At 38.7% G+C, this 15,712-nt stretch overlaps 2 protein-coding genes across 2 annotated transcripts in view; both read right to left on the bottom strand.

Annotated features, from left to right (window-relative positions):
* iars1 (isoleucyl-tRNA synthetase 1) overlaps positions 1-8,965 on the bottom strand; it is a 46,091-nt gene extending 37,126 nt beyond the window's left edge. The window contains exons 1-10 of the mRNA XM_086087990.1: positions 8,922-8,965; positions 8,105-8,235; positions 7,520-7,676; positions 7,320-7,439; positions 7,150-7,232; positions 4,883-5,000; positions 4,670-4,817; positions 1,900-1,987; positions 1,389-1,449; positions 1,147-1,242 (exon numbers count right to left, since the gene is read on the bottom strand). Of these exons, the coding sequence (XP_085944116.1) occupies positions 1,147-1,242; positions 1,389-1,449; positions 1,900-1,987; positions 4,670-4,817; positions 4,883-5,000; positions 7,150-7,232; positions 7,320-7,439; positions 7,520-7,676; positions 8,105-8,223 (990 nt within the window). The 5' untranslated portion in view covers positions 8,224-8,235; positions 8,922-8,965. The remainder of the gene's footprint in view (positions 1-1,146; positions 1,243-1,388; positions 1,450-1,899; positions 1,988-4,669; positions 4,818-4,882; positions 5,001-7,149; positions 7,233-7,319; positions 7,440-7,519; positions 7,677-8,104; positions 8,236-8,921) is intronic.
* Positions 8,966-9,456: 491 nt separating this feature from the next.
* On the bottom strand, positions 9,457-11,061 carry rpl29 (ribosomal protein L29). Its single transcript, XM_086087266.1, has 4 exons — positions 11,002-11,061; positions 10,522-10,574; positions 10,338-10,402; positions 9,457-9,642 (listed from the first exon to the last, which is right to left on the bottom strand). The coding sequence occupies exons 2-4, from the start codon at positions 10,556-10,558 to the stop codon at positions 9,511-9,513; spliced, it is 234 nt and encodes a 77-aa protein (XP_085943392.1). The 5' UTR covers positions 10,559-10,574; positions 11,002-11,061; the 3' UTR covers positions 9,457-9,510.
* Positions 11,062-15,712: the final 4,651 nt, after the last annotated feature.

Here is a 15,712-nt window from a genome sequence, read left to right as displayed (position 1 = left end):
CTGTAAAAATATTGTACAAGTCATGGAATGTAGCATAATTGTTGTGTTGTAATAAAAGTAAGATTGTCTCCCTGGTTACATTACCTTAAGAGTAATCCTTTTCATTATGTGATTTTGCCCCCAATACGTCTCCATTACATAAATTCAACTCTAAATAAGTAATTACCAAACTACTTTAGCAGGTTTGTCCCACAAACATAACGGCACCTTATGATTCCATCCTAAATAGCATGTTTGCAAACCTAGAAACAAAACACTGCCGCCGCCGCTGCTGCTATGTGACAGCTCAGCGCCAAGGAGCTGATTGCGCTCCAGCTGTAAATGTATTCTGTATTCAAACAGCCTGTCAAGTGGCGCAAGATGGATGGCTAACGGGGCCGCTTGGCATCTCAGCGCCAGGACATTAGCGTGGGAAAAAAAATGGAAATCCGCCTTCCAAGGGAAAATAAATGCATTGATCTGCCATCTCTCAAATATGTGCATTGCAGCACGTTTACAATACATTACACTCAAGGTCTGAAAAAGGAACAAGTGGGTGTGGCGGTGACGAAGGTTACCTACAAGCGTCAGAGCATCCTAAACCATCTTGACAAGGTCCTTTAACTCGATTATCAATGACCCAAAAGCTCTGATAGAATAGCAACATTGGCTTTCCTAAATATTATATACAATGAGACTTCCAAATTGACATCGATAATTCATCTTTCTTATATTTTGTGAAATGCAGACATAATTAACAGGTCAGTTGCTCAAAGCCTATTTTGGATTAATAAAGACAATCAAATGTGTCAGGAAGGAAGACAAATTGCAGTGGAACCTCCAAAATAGAAAACACACTAACAATAATTTGGAATTAGACCAAAACATTTAACCCACAAATTCTTATGAGATATTTATCTGTGGGATTGGTGCACCTTTTTATTTTTATTTTTTATCTCTGATACAAGTTTTTTTTTTTAAAAAAACATATTTTTTTTAAACTACAATAGCCCCTGAAATTTAAAGTAAAACATTACTTTTCCAAACAATAGAACAGATTATTTAAATCCTGATTTATTTCTGTGGGATTGTGAATTCGGAACAGATTACAATTTGATGGATTCTGTTCTCCTGTACAGACAAAGACAAATCCACTTCCATACTTACAGCTCCAAAGTAAGGTGCCTGATGGACCACACCGGTGCCCTCCTCTTCCTTGACATAATTATCAGTCACCACCTGGAACGCTCCTTTCTCTCCACACTGAGATTAAATGATGCATAAACAGAGAGAGAGATTTAAAGAACGTAAATAAATAGTATATGGTCGAGAAGGTAAAAAAAAAAAAGGGTTGTTTTTATTTTGTAACCAATACATCCAAGTTGGAGACAGCCACAGAGTTTACTAACCTTGGCAAAGTAATTGAAAAGAGGCTTGTACTTTTTTCCACTCAGCATTTTGCCAGGGAATCTGGAAAGGCAAGGAACAAGCTTCAAAGTCACGTCAGGCAGAGTGGAAAGAAAAGTTTTCAGAAAACAATTCAGGAAAACTCCATCCAAGACACCCTTGCACTATTCATCTTCTATCGTGCTTGTTCTCATTATAGGGTGACAGGTGAGCTGGCGCCCATCCCAACTGATTTTGGGAGGGGCGGGGCACATCTCGGGTCGTATCAGAATCTTTGCTTATTTGCAACACAGTGTGACTCACTTAAGCATGAAACAGAAATGCTTGACTACATTCATGTTACTTGTTTCATTTGCAATTTAAATTCTGCACGCTTTTGGTAGAATTTTACACAAATGCGCTTTGCTGTTGTATGAGGGAGCTCAGAGGGACTTGTGATTAATTATCTACATCTAAAAGGGACGCGTGACTCACTCTCTCGCATGTTTGAAAAGTGGCACTATGAGCACTCACTTGTCCAGCAGCCTGTATTCGCTCTCCAACTTGAACAGAGCACCCAGCCGGGACTCCATCATGATGTATGTCTTGTTGGTGGTGTTATCTGAGAAAAGCAAACAAGTACAGGTGACCTCAGGCAAAAATGTACCTGTATGGTAGGTACATTTAGATTATTTATATTCAAGTTCCACATCAAAAGTCTTTGCGGTTGTACTAGCGCATCGGGGTCGCAGCATTGCGGACAAGTGATGAAGGCACATAGTGGAGAAATCCCATAGCAACGAAATTTGTATTCAGTAAAAACTGGACTTTTGTTAACATGCTATCAGTCGAAGGTGCTAAAGAACTCTCGGCCAAAGTATGTCTTGGCCAGAAACACTGAAAATTTTTTTTAATTACTTGGGTAAGGGTAATTATGCTATTAGGCTAACGACACATTACTTTAAAACATAGCCTAGACCAGGGGTCTGCAACATGCGTCTCTGGAGCCACATTTGGCTCTTTAGTCCCTCTCCTGTGGCTCGCTGTGGATCTAAATATATATATATATATATATATATATATATATATATATATATATATTTAAAAAAAAAATACTAAATTACTGGTAGTATAAATTAATGTTATTTTGTACATATGTATTTCTTTATTTTTTAATATTCTGTAAATTACTTGATGATTTAGATACATTTTTTTAAGTTGTCAGAAAGAGACAAAAGTAGATTAAAAAGTTTTTTAAATTATCTAAAAATGTCCATAATGTGACAATAAAATGGCCAAAAAGAAAGAAACGCGGAAAATTACCATAAAATGTCCATGAAATTGCCCAAACAGTCAGGAAATGTATTTTTAAAAAGGCAGAAAAGAAAATCTTTAAAAAGTAATTATAAAATGTCCAAAAACAAAAGACGAAATCCTGAAAATTACCATAAAATATCCACAAAATTGCCAATAAATAAATCAGAAATTGATTTAAGAAAAGGCTGGAAAGAAAACGTTCAAAAAGTAACCATAAAATGTCCAAAAACAAAGGAAGAAATCTTGAAAATTGCCATAGAATGTACACAAAATTGCTAAAAAAAATAAAATACAAATTTTAAAAAGGCAGAAAATCGATTTAAAAAAAAAAGCAGAAAAGAAAACGTTCAAAAAGTAACTGTAAAATGACCAAAAACAAGAAGGAATCCCAAAAATTAGCATAAAATGTACACAAAAATTGCCAAAAAGGTCATGAAAAGGGAAAAAATAATAATAAATAATATAGCCGTAAAATGAAAAGGAAGAAGAGGCAGTTGACCGTATGTAAAATTGTCAAAAATGTAAGGAATTTGACAGAGGCAGAAAATCCTAAAAATGTATGAAAAACGAATTATCACAAATTACAAAAAATAAATAAATAAAATCTAAAAACGGAAAACAAAAGGTAGAAGAGAAGTAATCTCAAAGTATTGAATGCTGCATATTTTTCTGTTATAGTGCAGCTCTAATTAGCTCTTGGGCCCTCAGTATTTTAGCCTAACACTAACACAGTTTCGTTCACCACAATGTTAAAATGTTTTGTGGCTCCAGACACATTTTGGGGTATTTATTTGGCCTAAAATGGCTCATTTGACAGTAAAAGTTGCCAACCCCTGGCCTAGACAGTTTGGTTTTGAAATAGTAACAACTTTGAAGTCATGTACTTTACAAAAGAACATAAAACACAGACGGGAGAAGCAAAACAAAAGAAAAATTGATCATCCGGCAAATAGTGTGACACAGAACACTTAGCGGCCATTGCAAATCAATTCCTCCTCGTTAGTGTCTTCTAAGCTGTCTACTTTGGCGACACGTGACTGATTATTTTTGTCATGCTCTGCTTAATTTTTGAAAGCTGAAACAAATGGCCCTGACAACAGTGATTTATGTTTATTGATCCGTGTTTCATGTGTGATAAACAGCAACCATATTATGCTCTTCTCCGCATAACTGCTAACTTAACTTGGATTGGGGGGGGGGGGGGGGGTCTAATCCTGCTTGTTAACAATGAGGCCACAGCCATAAAAAGTCAAGGTCGGATAAGGACTCCATGGCCGTGCTGTGAGACTGCTCAACCGGCGACAGAGCTGATGGAGGCGTTGCCATCAGGGGAGCCAGAACGGTCCCAAAACACCAAAATATGGAAATAAACGGTTCATGGAGGAGATTGGAGCAGCATGGGGGAAAAGAAGACGTTCCTGCCGCGTCGTTGGTGTGACAGATGATTGCGAGCCTGACAGAAGCCCGAGAGAGGAGAGGCACGGCCGACATAAGAGCGACGTTGGGTCGAAAACAGGTGGAGGGTGAAGGCAAACGGGCAGAAAATGTTGGCTGGAGATGAAGCGGGGAGGATGAGAGCTAAAAAGAGACTGAACTGATGCAAAGGAGGGAAAAAAAAATCATTGGTATTCCAAGGCGGTCTCCCATGCAGCACAGGCGGCGCCGTTACTGAGTCATTGGCTCAGTGCTTCAACAGTGCCCCCTGCTGTATTCCATTAGCTATGACAGGCTGATTGGAATCATCAAGTTCTAGAACATTTAGTACTTACTGGTCATAACATTAGCTAATCGCTACAAATGCACAATCTAACAGGGTTTTGCCCTGGCAAAAGATGATGTTCTTATAGATTCTACTTTTATTGTTTAAAAAAAGCATGGAAAACAAACAAGCTAAGCCCAATCTCATCATAAACCCATCTTAAACGAAGGTGTGCACCAAACTCTTAATTTTTACTTCTTTTTTTTTTTTTGTCAAGACTCTTCTTACCTTGAACCTTGACATAAGACAATTCAGGGTTGACACACAGAGCCAGGTTGCTGGGCAGTGTCCACGGAGTGGTGGTCCACGCGATGAGAGACACGCCTTCATCGTCGAGCAGCGGGAAACTGACGATGACCGAAGGATCTTGAACGTCCTGAAATAAAACGTGTTGTGACCGACTGTGTTGTCTAAGATGCGAGTGGTAAGGGTTGCGCAGACCTTGTAGTTCTGGTGGGATTCAAAGTTGGAGAGCGGTGTGTTGCAAGCAGTGGAAAAAGGCATGACCTTGACGCCGCGATACACCAAACCCTTTTCATACAGCTGCTTGAACACCCACCTGAAAGAACAAATAAAGGCATAACATGCTCTTCACATCATATCATAGATGGTTCAATTTGAGCAGCATCGGGACAATCCTAAAATCTCACTTTTGATTTGTTAGCTATTGAAATCCAATATTTTTGGCACGGGATAGTGGCTCAACTGATTAAAGTGCAGCAGAACCTCAAAAGTGGAATACAACGATGGCAAGTGAGGTTATTATTCACTTTGAGTTAACTCTTTGACTGCCATAAACGTTATAAAACGTTTAGCATAAACCTAGGGAAGGGCGCCGAGGACGTTAAAAGACGTCCCCTATGTTTTTGTTTTTTTTTCAAAAACGGGTGCAGGAAAGCCTTGGGCAGCTGTGCTGAAAGTATCAGGCAGATATAATTAGTCAAAGACTCGTTTTGGCCCCTAGAGGGCAGCGATGACTCTCTTTGCACAAGGTTGGATGGGCCGCCCACCGTGGGCGTCAGTAGAAGACGTGAGGCGGAGCTAGAGTGTTGAGGAGACAATGGCTGATCCAAGCCACAATGGCTTGACCAAGCAACCGGTTTTTTCAAAGACGGAAAGCATCAATCAATACTAAAAAGCGCATTGATGTCGACGATGATGATGACTCCGAGCTCTACGCCAAAGTTGGAAGCTTTGGCGCGACTGTTACTATCACGTAGTAAGCCTCACCGGCTAAGCGCGGCTAGCGCTGCTAAGGCCGGAAAACGCGCACAATAGCCGGCCGGGTACTTCTGCACAAGCGGACATTCGATCGGGCGATGGAGAGTTGGCATCGACCAATGCAGATTGATGATGATGATGATGATGACTCCGAGTTTGACGCCAAAGTTGGAAGCCTTGACGTGTTTACGATCACGTAGTAAGCCTCACCGGCTAAGTGCGGCTAGCGCGGCTAGCGCTGCTAAGGCCGGAAAACGCGCACAATAGCCGGCCGGGTACTTCTGCACAAGCGGACATTCGATCGGACGATGGAGAGTAGTCGAAAAGCATCGACCAATGCACATTGATGATGATGATGATGGTCACTCCCGAGGTTGACGCCGGAGTTGGAAGCATTGACGCGGCCGTTATTCTCTCGTCATAAAGCCTCACCGGCTAGCGCTGCTAACGCCGGAAAACGCGGAGCTGCACAAGCGGACATTCGATCGGACAATGAAGAGTACCCCGAGTCCAATGCATATTCATCGGAGGAGCGGGTACAGTCTGATCACGGAGAAGACACTGTTTCTGGACTACGATGCCACCATGAATGGAGTGGATAAAATGGATCAGAACATCTCCTACCACCCGGTATAGCAACTGAAGGACACGGGGAAGCGAGACGTAACGAAACCGTAGCATGATCCTGATATTAGACTTGATGACACACTGCAGTATATACTTGCTATTCCCCGGAAAAAAACGGCCTGCAAGAAAGTGGCGCACGCGAAGAGGCAATCTGTTGTGCAAATGCTGTTGCGTCTCCTTGCACGCAGGAGAGTGTTACAAAAAGAAAAACTGTCGTTGAAACATCCACATATTTGTAAATAGCACCACAGTTGCACACATTTGTAAATAGTTTGCCAAATTGTTGTCAAATTGTTACACTGTTGAATGTAAATAAACGTATTTTGCTATCAAAAAACACTTTTTCATTCTTGGTGGTAGTGTTTTATAGAAGTAAAGCACTATTTAGGTGTTTGTGGCATCATTCATGGACAAAAATAAGTGTAAAATTCACTAGAATGCATGAAATAATATCGTTTCACTAAAAGCTTGATTTCTCCGTATTTTGGTCCAAAACAGGCGAAATTGGGTCAAACTAACCATTTTCTATTGTTGATTACTAAAGAACGGAATAAGGTAGAAACAAACTCTTTTTTTCTGATGAAAGATGAAGGTCCAATCTTTCATGGTAGTACGTGTGTTTCCATAGTCCAAACAGAACATTTTCTGTGGACCTTGAAAGATCAGTCAAAATGCTTAAATCGGCTGGCACTGACGGCATCCCTTTTCTGAAAACGTCTGGCAGTCAAAGAGTTAATTGAATAATGTCTTTTGCAATACTTTTAGCCGACTAGCTGTAAATACCATGAAATAAAAGCTGCAATTTTTTTACTTTTTTCCCCTCATATTTATCTTTTCAACATGTCGTAAGACAGACATACCAGACAGTCTCCATGAACTCCGGGTAAAGAGTCTTATAGTCGTTTTTGAAATCGATCCATCTGCCCATTCGATTGACCAACACCTGGCAACGACCAACGAGACAGCGTTCGCAGGTTACACATTTGGCAGTTCCCAAAACACAACACTTATATTTCTTACACGCTCTCACCTCCCACTCGTTGGAGTATCTCATGACGATTTTTCGACACTGATTGTTGTATTCGGCGATGCCCATCTTGGCTACGTCGCCGGGGCCCGTGATTCCCAAGGTCTTATCGATCTCATACTCCTACAAACACGCACAGCTGATCGCGAGCTCCGGGAGGGTGCGAGTTCAAAACAACTGCAATAATATACAGTATTATTTACCACAGGCAGGCCATGGCAATCCCAGCCGAAGCGCCGATCCACGTGGAAGCCACTCTGGTGGGCAAAGCGGGTGACGATGTCTTTGATGGTGCCTGCTAGGATGTGACCGTAGTGGGGCAGACCCGTGGCAAAGGGCGGGCCATCGTAGAAGGTATACCTGGAGGGGGAAATTGGCATTGTAATTAAGTTAATTACAATGGTTAAGGTTTGGCCAAAATGTTTCCCAAAATTTAATCAGAGCTTTATGGACGTTTAAGTGAGGGCGCCCCTGCTTTTCTGACAATGAGATTGTCTTTAAACTTGCCATTTAAAGTCCAATACTTTGGCAATGGACTGCTGGTTCGAGTGGAATAGAACACACCTGGTCACTTTTGCCATTCATGTGTATTGGGTTTCTCATTACATAGCTCGACGATTTAGTTGCAGAGATCATTCGTACATTATCATACAATTAAACCATGCATACGGTGAAACCATGCAAAAGCTAATTCCACTCCTCTCAATACAAGTCAAGACAGTCATCAACAACAAGTTAGACAAGAAATGCTACGAAGTTATGAGCGGCTGAGACACTCGTATGCTCACCTGGGCCTGTTCTTGGATTGTTTGAGACACTCGTAAAAACAGTCCTTGTCTTTCCAAAGCTGCAGGATCTTCTCCTCTTGTGAGGGAAAGTTGATGGACTCAGGCACCGGCTCCACCATGATGGTGTGTGACTATCAGCGCAAGACATTGCATCACATTTAAGAAAGTAAACTTTATTTAAGCAGAACTTTTCACCAGTGCTTCAGAGTCAAAATAGTCATACTATATAAAATAAAGGGTCACACGTTATCATTTAATAAAAGAAAATGCCATTAATTCACATCAAAATTAATGCATTTTTAAAAACAAAATATATATACATTGTCTTGAGTGTTATTGTGGCCACTAAATTACAAAAATGTTTGACCAGGAATCTGACTTACATTGGTTTAAGCACGTTCAACATACATATCAGCAAATAAATACATTTGATTTACATGTACGGTATTTCATTTGTTGTTTTGAAGTGCTAACAAATCAACTAGCTGTCCACCGTCTGTCACTTTGACCAACGTTTATGTTAAAAAAAAATAACAAAGAAAGAAAAACGATATGTCATTTAAAAACCAATGCCCGATATATGCGCACTAAATCTTGTTTCAAGTTCACTTCTCTTCAGTAATGACGCCTCTTTGAAATTAGCTAGCGAGCTAAGTTAGCCAGTCAATGTTTAAGTTCATTTCTGCAAAACAAAACGCGTCACGGCGTTAGTGATTGAAGGCGTTCAAGTTACACACAAAGGTGCAGAGTTTGCCACAAGCGTGGTAATACTCATATCATTTATTTTACGCTGTGGCAGTCTGAATGGTTTACTCACATGCTGCCGGTTGACAAGACACACGAGAAATGATGCAAGTTGGTGTCAGCGTGAGCGGAAGTGACGACACCAGCGGACTTGACGTAACGTTCACTGTATTCAAGGGAAGTCGGAATTTCTAACTTCCAAACAGGGGAACGTAATTTGGTGACTCTAAATGCCTCAGTTTATCAATCTCAACATCCAATTAAGTGTGTGCGTCACAACCATTTTATTCAGTGTCCTACTTCTATTTGTGGTGCTGTGGTTGTGTTTTGCATAAAAAAACAATTGCCATATTCCAAAGTCCATTGAACTACCCACAGGGTCTACTTTATACATGCCACCTGTACTGTATGTAAAATCGTAATGAACAATATTGTACACACTTGTTTGAAAATGCAACAGTATACAGCTTGTTTATAGGCCCTTACTACACTGACAGCTGCCCCATTATAATACCAGTAATGTTTTCCATCCCTTAGTTCCCCTTCCATTGACAGTCTGAGATTATGATATATATTACAAAAATTTAAAAAAAGAAATGACAGGAGAGTGCTTAACAAAGCATTGCTTTATTGTGATGGTAACACAAGGGGTGACAAGCAGATCATTTCTTAGCAGGAGCAGGAGCGGGAGCGGGAGCGGGGGCGGCGGCAGCTGCGGCCTTCCTCACCGCCTTCATGCCCTTTTTGTTGTGCTTCTTGGCAAAGCGCATGTTCCTCAGGAACTTCGGGTCCACCTGCAAATACAAAACGAAACCCTTCAGAAACATAGTTTACGTGTGTTTTCTCCATGCTACTCTAGATTGTGAGACATGCGCATTTTAAGGCCCGGCGCATTCATTTCATGGCATGATATATTAAACATGACAGAACGTTTAGTTAACCTGTGCGTTGCTCATTTTAGTGCTTGAAATTGCCTCACTGGCAACATTTCTTGACAAGACTATACAGTTTGGTGCAAAATTTCAATTGAAGAAATAAAAACTGCAAAGAATGCGCGATTACTAAAATATTGCACAGCTACATGCCAGCTCAAAAGTACTTGTACTCCGTCTACAAAACTTCACATCCATGTTAGGAATGGCGTGAGACGGGAATTTCAAATCCGTGCATTCACGCTATACGTTTATACCAAAACGTTTTGATCATGCGATTGCTTTTTGTCTTCCATGTTAGCAACTGAGATCGGCCTCCAACATTGTAGTGTGTGAAACTTCCAAGACACAGAATTGATCCATATTTGGAAGAGGCCTAACCGCAATCTGGAGACACTCGCGTATCCTAATCGTGCCCGCTTCAAAACACACAACTTTTAAATATGTAGCTTGAAGTGTAGATCAAGCCTAAGAAAGATTGTTACAGTAAGCATCATGTCCACCAATGCAGCCTTGTTATACGTGGGTATATTTTGGACACTGGATAGAGTACGAACCCCCTTCAGAGACTCATAGCGATGGGTTCTGGGCTTCCTGATCCCATTCCTATGGGCTTTACGAGCTGCGGAGGGAGAATAGAGCATATGATGTACTGTAACATTTTCACAGACATTGGCAGTTATATGCGGGGAGGAACATCATGTTCATTGGGAGGCTGGCAGTGACTAAGAAAATACTTACACTGGTTGTGTGTCGTGTGGTTCTTCGACTTTGCCATTGTGACTCGAGTTTACCTACGAAAGTAAAAAGTAGAGTGAGACAATGCCAATAAGGCGACATTTGCTATCTACATCAGCGTTAAAAAAAAGTTTTACGACAGTCAGAACAGAAGACAACTTAATAGCCGGTATTTTATAACACTTAATATCACTCTAACAATGACTTAACAGCGAAACGTACAGTTTTTACTAAAAAACATAATAAATGACGTATGGCACTGTCCGGATCATTTTAAACGCTAGCTAACGCTAAGAGCACGGATACAACTTCACACCAACTCATCCTTTTTAAAAAGGGATCGTAAGAATAAAATAGTGCACCGGACGTGTGCTTTGTAACGTGCTTTATCAAACCATGCCACTGTTTCTGCACAAAAACTACAAACACTCGCTGATTGATTTAGATTTAAAGAATTCATCGTCAAGAAAAAGGTTTGGATACCTCTTACACGAACAGACGACAACCGGAAGAGAAAGAAGAATGATACCGGAAGTAAATAAATGAGTGGCGAATTGACTCGCAATTATGATGCTGCCCCCTGTTGTTAAGTCAGGGAAGTAAATGTTCACAATGGACCACTAGATGTCCTTCTGTGTTCATGGTAAACTTGGTCAATTGATGTTTTTTCAAGCAAATTTATTAGACGACATATTACTTTGCAAGTATGGTTAAAAAAAAAAAAGAAGCACGAAGGCAGAATTTTTAATTGATAAATTGAATCGAATTGATAAAATTAAGTATTTATTATTGTAATAGTTTTTTTTTATGGGTTTCATTTGGTAACAATATTTTCTAATGCGGTATACAGTGAAGTACAGTACAACAGGCTACGGAGAGCCCTTTCTAACATTTTGATTACAACAAACACATACAAAATATGAATTAAAAAGAGCTCTCAATAGGATCCACTTTTTTTCGCCAGGACAAATAAATTACAGCAATCAAAACTGAGCATCATTACTTCTTTTTTTTTTGTCAAGCTTAGGGGACATATTAGAAAGCACTATTCCAAAAATAAAATAAAATAAATCATGAATTGTAGTTTAAAATTAATTGGGAACCTAAAGAAACGGGGGGAAAGTCATTTAATTTAAAATTAAAATTAAACCCCCAAATTTAAAATAAAAACAAAACGAACATTTTAGAAGAAATAAGGTAACATAAAATTGTATTTCATTTCATAAATTGAAATAATGAGTGTTTTGAGTTACGTACCAGTACTCCTATCTCAACTTAGTACTGAACTGTTTATGCATACCACTGCCCCCTGGTGGCCAAAGCGCTCACACCAGAAGGAGCAGTACAATGAAATAATCATGGCACACAGTTTAATTCTTTACATTCTAATGTCATTTTCAATGGCAGCAGGTGGCAAAATGGCCGCCCGCTGAGATGATTAGACTAGTGTAGGCATATAGAACATATTTTAACATGTGTTCGGTCATAGAACAAATTAACCTTTTATCTCAAGGCGCCACTCCATATGTAGTTTAAGGCAAAAGCAATTATGCAGATTTTTCAAATAAACAAATGTGAATCCTTTTCTTTCCTTCCCTGCATCCTCAACTGAGGTCGGGTGAATCCCAGCTCAAGCAGAAGAAATTGTGCAGCAGCATCCTATATTTAGAGCGCCCGCCGTTTTGATCACCGCTCGCTCTCCATTCTGCAGCACCGCACTGCACTTACATACACGCTTGCTCGCATCCATCCATCCATCCATCCATCCATCCATCCATCCATCCATCCATCCATCATGCATTTAAAGTGTGTTCTCCTCCTGAATCGATTTGCATGATCCCGTGAGAGCAGAAAAGGCAACAGAAACAAACTCGGTAGACAAAAAGTACCTTGTGATTTCCACTGTGCAAAGCTTTGCATGCGGATTTGTTCCCTGCAATTGAACACGCTGTTCTCAATTAAATGATCTCAGCGCACATACACACTCGCCGCGTAATCCCAAGACGACGACTAATTCAATTACCGAATATGAAGGCCTCCTCGTGTGCCGTCTAGACTCAGCTTGCTCTATTATTCAACATTTAGATTCAAACGAGTCGCCGCGATGCGCATCTGCAGTTTGTGTTTATTACACTCGGCCATTATTGCCAGAGGTGGCAAATCCAGGTCCAGAAAGTAAAAACTCTGCCACAGTTTGTCTTTAGGCCCTGATGCTATCTATCTATCTAGCTAGCTCCCTAGCAGGTAAACGAGCACCAACGGAGCTAGCTAGGCAGCTAGTTTGACTTTAGCCCCTGATGCTAGCTAACTAGCCATTGATGCTAGCTAGCTAGGGAGCTAGGTAGCTAGCATCTGGGGCTAAAGCCAAACTGTGATTTGCCCCCTCTGATTATTGCCTCCACTGTCCCTCTTTCATAGAGAAGAGTAGTTCAATTATACAGTATGCGCATCAATGTCATTAAGTGACTGTAGGGGGCGCCTATGTGGTTTTGGCAGACAGAGAAGAAGACATCAACTAAATTTTTGTGTTTTTGAAAATGTGGTTTTCTTGAATTGGTGCAACTTTTAAAATTCCAAAATGATGATATCTTTCTCGTGAAATAACACGTACAGTGCCTCCATTTTCTGTTGCAATTATCCACGCTAGGGTCAAGTTTGACCTGTAATTTCATAAAATTACGGAAGCATGGAACAGCCAGATTCTAGGAAACCCTTTTTACTCTATGCCATTCGAAAGTGCTGCAAAGTCGTTCGAATGTATTGATTACATAATTCGAACGTATTGCAAACACTTTTAACTGTAATTTGTCAACTTTTTTGGGTGAATATTTTTGATTTAACTTTGTTAAGTCTTTCTTTTACAATTGCAATGTAAACATCTAAATGTTTGCCTTTCTTTTTGTTAAATTATGATTTCTGTTGGGGTTTTTTTTTTAAATCATCATCATTATCATCAATAAATTCTCATAGTATAGTGATTTTTTTTCTAATGAAATACATTATTCTGTACAACTTCCTAAATGATGAATTTGATGAGTAAAAATGTAAACTTTCTTGTGAAATAAGTTTTGTTAAGGTAAAATTTATTTATTTTTGTCAACTTTTCGTCATCAAAAACATTTTCTTGTAATACTGGAACATTTCCATTGTGAACTGAACTTTTTCATCCTGAAATTACAACTTTATTAGGATTATACAATTATTACTTTTCACATTACATATGACATAATATATACCTCATTAGTTTAGTTATTTTCACTTTTAAAAAATAGTAAATTTACAAAGAAATTATGGTAAAATTATGAATTTTTACAGTGAATTTTTCAGTAGATATTTTTTTCCCTTTTTTTTGGGGTGGGGGGGGGGGTAAAGTTTAATTTTGAAATTTTATTCCATTAAATAACAGACAAATATTTGTGAAATTATGATACATTTGTAAAACATATTTTAACAATCAATAAATGTATTTCTAATGGATTATTTTTTGTTAATGAAGAGAAATATTGTGTTTTTACAGTTTCAGTGATTTCATGTTATTTTACATTTAACACGTAAAATCAGAGTTCATTTTCGTAAATTAAATGGTATTTTCAAAATATAGAATATAGTTATATTACAGTTGTTTTTTTCCATTGATTAAATTTTTTCCTCATTATAATAACTTTTCCCTGCAATAATATGACTTGTAAAGTCAAGTGGCAAATTTGTTTTAATGTGTTTTTTTCTCTCATAATTTTTAGAGCTGGTTCCGTGCAATGTAGTGGAAGACGATTTCTTAAATTTCTAAAGACAAGACAGAAAACTGACACATTTTTAATTTAGTCCTCCACTTTGCTATCTTCTTATTTGCTTATTTACAACTGTATTGTATTCAGCACAAAAATTGTGAATGTTGTGTTGCGATCAGCCATTATTTAAAAGCACTGTATTCTTATCCTCAAGTGGCACACAGCGTGTCACTGTGCTGCACAGCGGCATGACTACAATCATCATCCTCCCGTGCTCATTATTCTTGCAACACAGTGTCTATTTAATGTGATGCTTCTTTAAAAATATGACTACACACAAATCAAAACAGACTCAATAACTCAAGTATTTGGAATGAATTCAACAGAAGCAAGTGCTTTCAACACAGACAGTTTGAGGAGAAGGAAGCGGGAGGAGGCATTATTAGTGAGGTGAGAGAGCTCAGGTAAGCCCAAGGCACAAATTGCTTGAGTCCTCCATGTTTCTCTGCAATAATGAGAGCATGCTCTCTGCACACGCTGACATTGTGACAAGCCCGGCCGGCTCTCTCGCTTTCAAAAATAGCTGCGACCACAGCTGGGAAAGACTGAGCGGCAAAGCCGTTTTATGTGTTAATAGTGAAAGAAAGCACAACCTGGCGATGGTGATGGGCTATAATAAACTCTTTAGGTGTGAAATTATTTTCCAGTGTTATATTTTTGGAGACAAAATACTAAATATAATATTTCTGTGACAAAAGTTTGTTTCTTTTGCAAAAAAATTATGACTTCTTTGTCGGTCATGTTTGTGACAAGATTTTTTTTGTTAAAATTGTGTTAATGGAGCAACATTTTTGAGTTTTTTGTGGCCAAATCTAGAATTTGGGACAAAATATACTTAAAACAATTTTTTTTTTTTTTTTTTTACAAAATCAGCTTTTGTGGAAAAGAAAAAATATTTTTAAAGACAAAATATACATTTTGCGTTAGTGTTTTTTATTTATTTATGACAACATATCATGTCAAAATGTAGTTTTCGTTGTAAGATATTTTGTGACCAGAAAAGTGTTTTTCAAACAAACATTTTTTGTTTTTTTCGCAAAGTAGTGTTCTTGTGACAAATTTCTTTTTACCATTCCTGCCAAGTAAAAAACAAAAAAAAACAAAAAAATAGTTTTTTCTTTGCCGGAAAACAGGCTTCTGATGGTTAAAAAATAAATAAATAATAATAATAATAACAATAATAATAAATAAATTAATTCATTAATGAAAATAAATTCCCTCCCCCCCATTTGCAGTAATGGGCTTCTGACGGCTAAAAATACATATATATATGTATATATACATATATATATATATTAGGGGTGTGAATTGCCTAGTACCTTGAGATTCGATCTGTATCACAATTCATAGGTCACGATTCGATACCGATTAATCTTGATACGAATCGATAAGTCAATTATTGCGAT

The sequence above is a fragment of the Leptonotus elevatus genome, chromosome 10 (genome assembly GCF_054856555.1).
Source record: "Leptonotus elevatus isolate MCC_2025b chromosome 10, RoL_Lele_1.0, whole genome shotgun sequence".
Taxonomy (NCBI): Eukaryota; Metazoa; Chordata; class Actinopteri; order Syngnathiformes; family Syngnathidae; genus Leptonotus; species Leptonotus elevatus.
The sequence above is the reverse complement of the archived record's forward strand: the minus strand, read 5'-3'. Positions and strand labels throughout refer to the sequence as shown.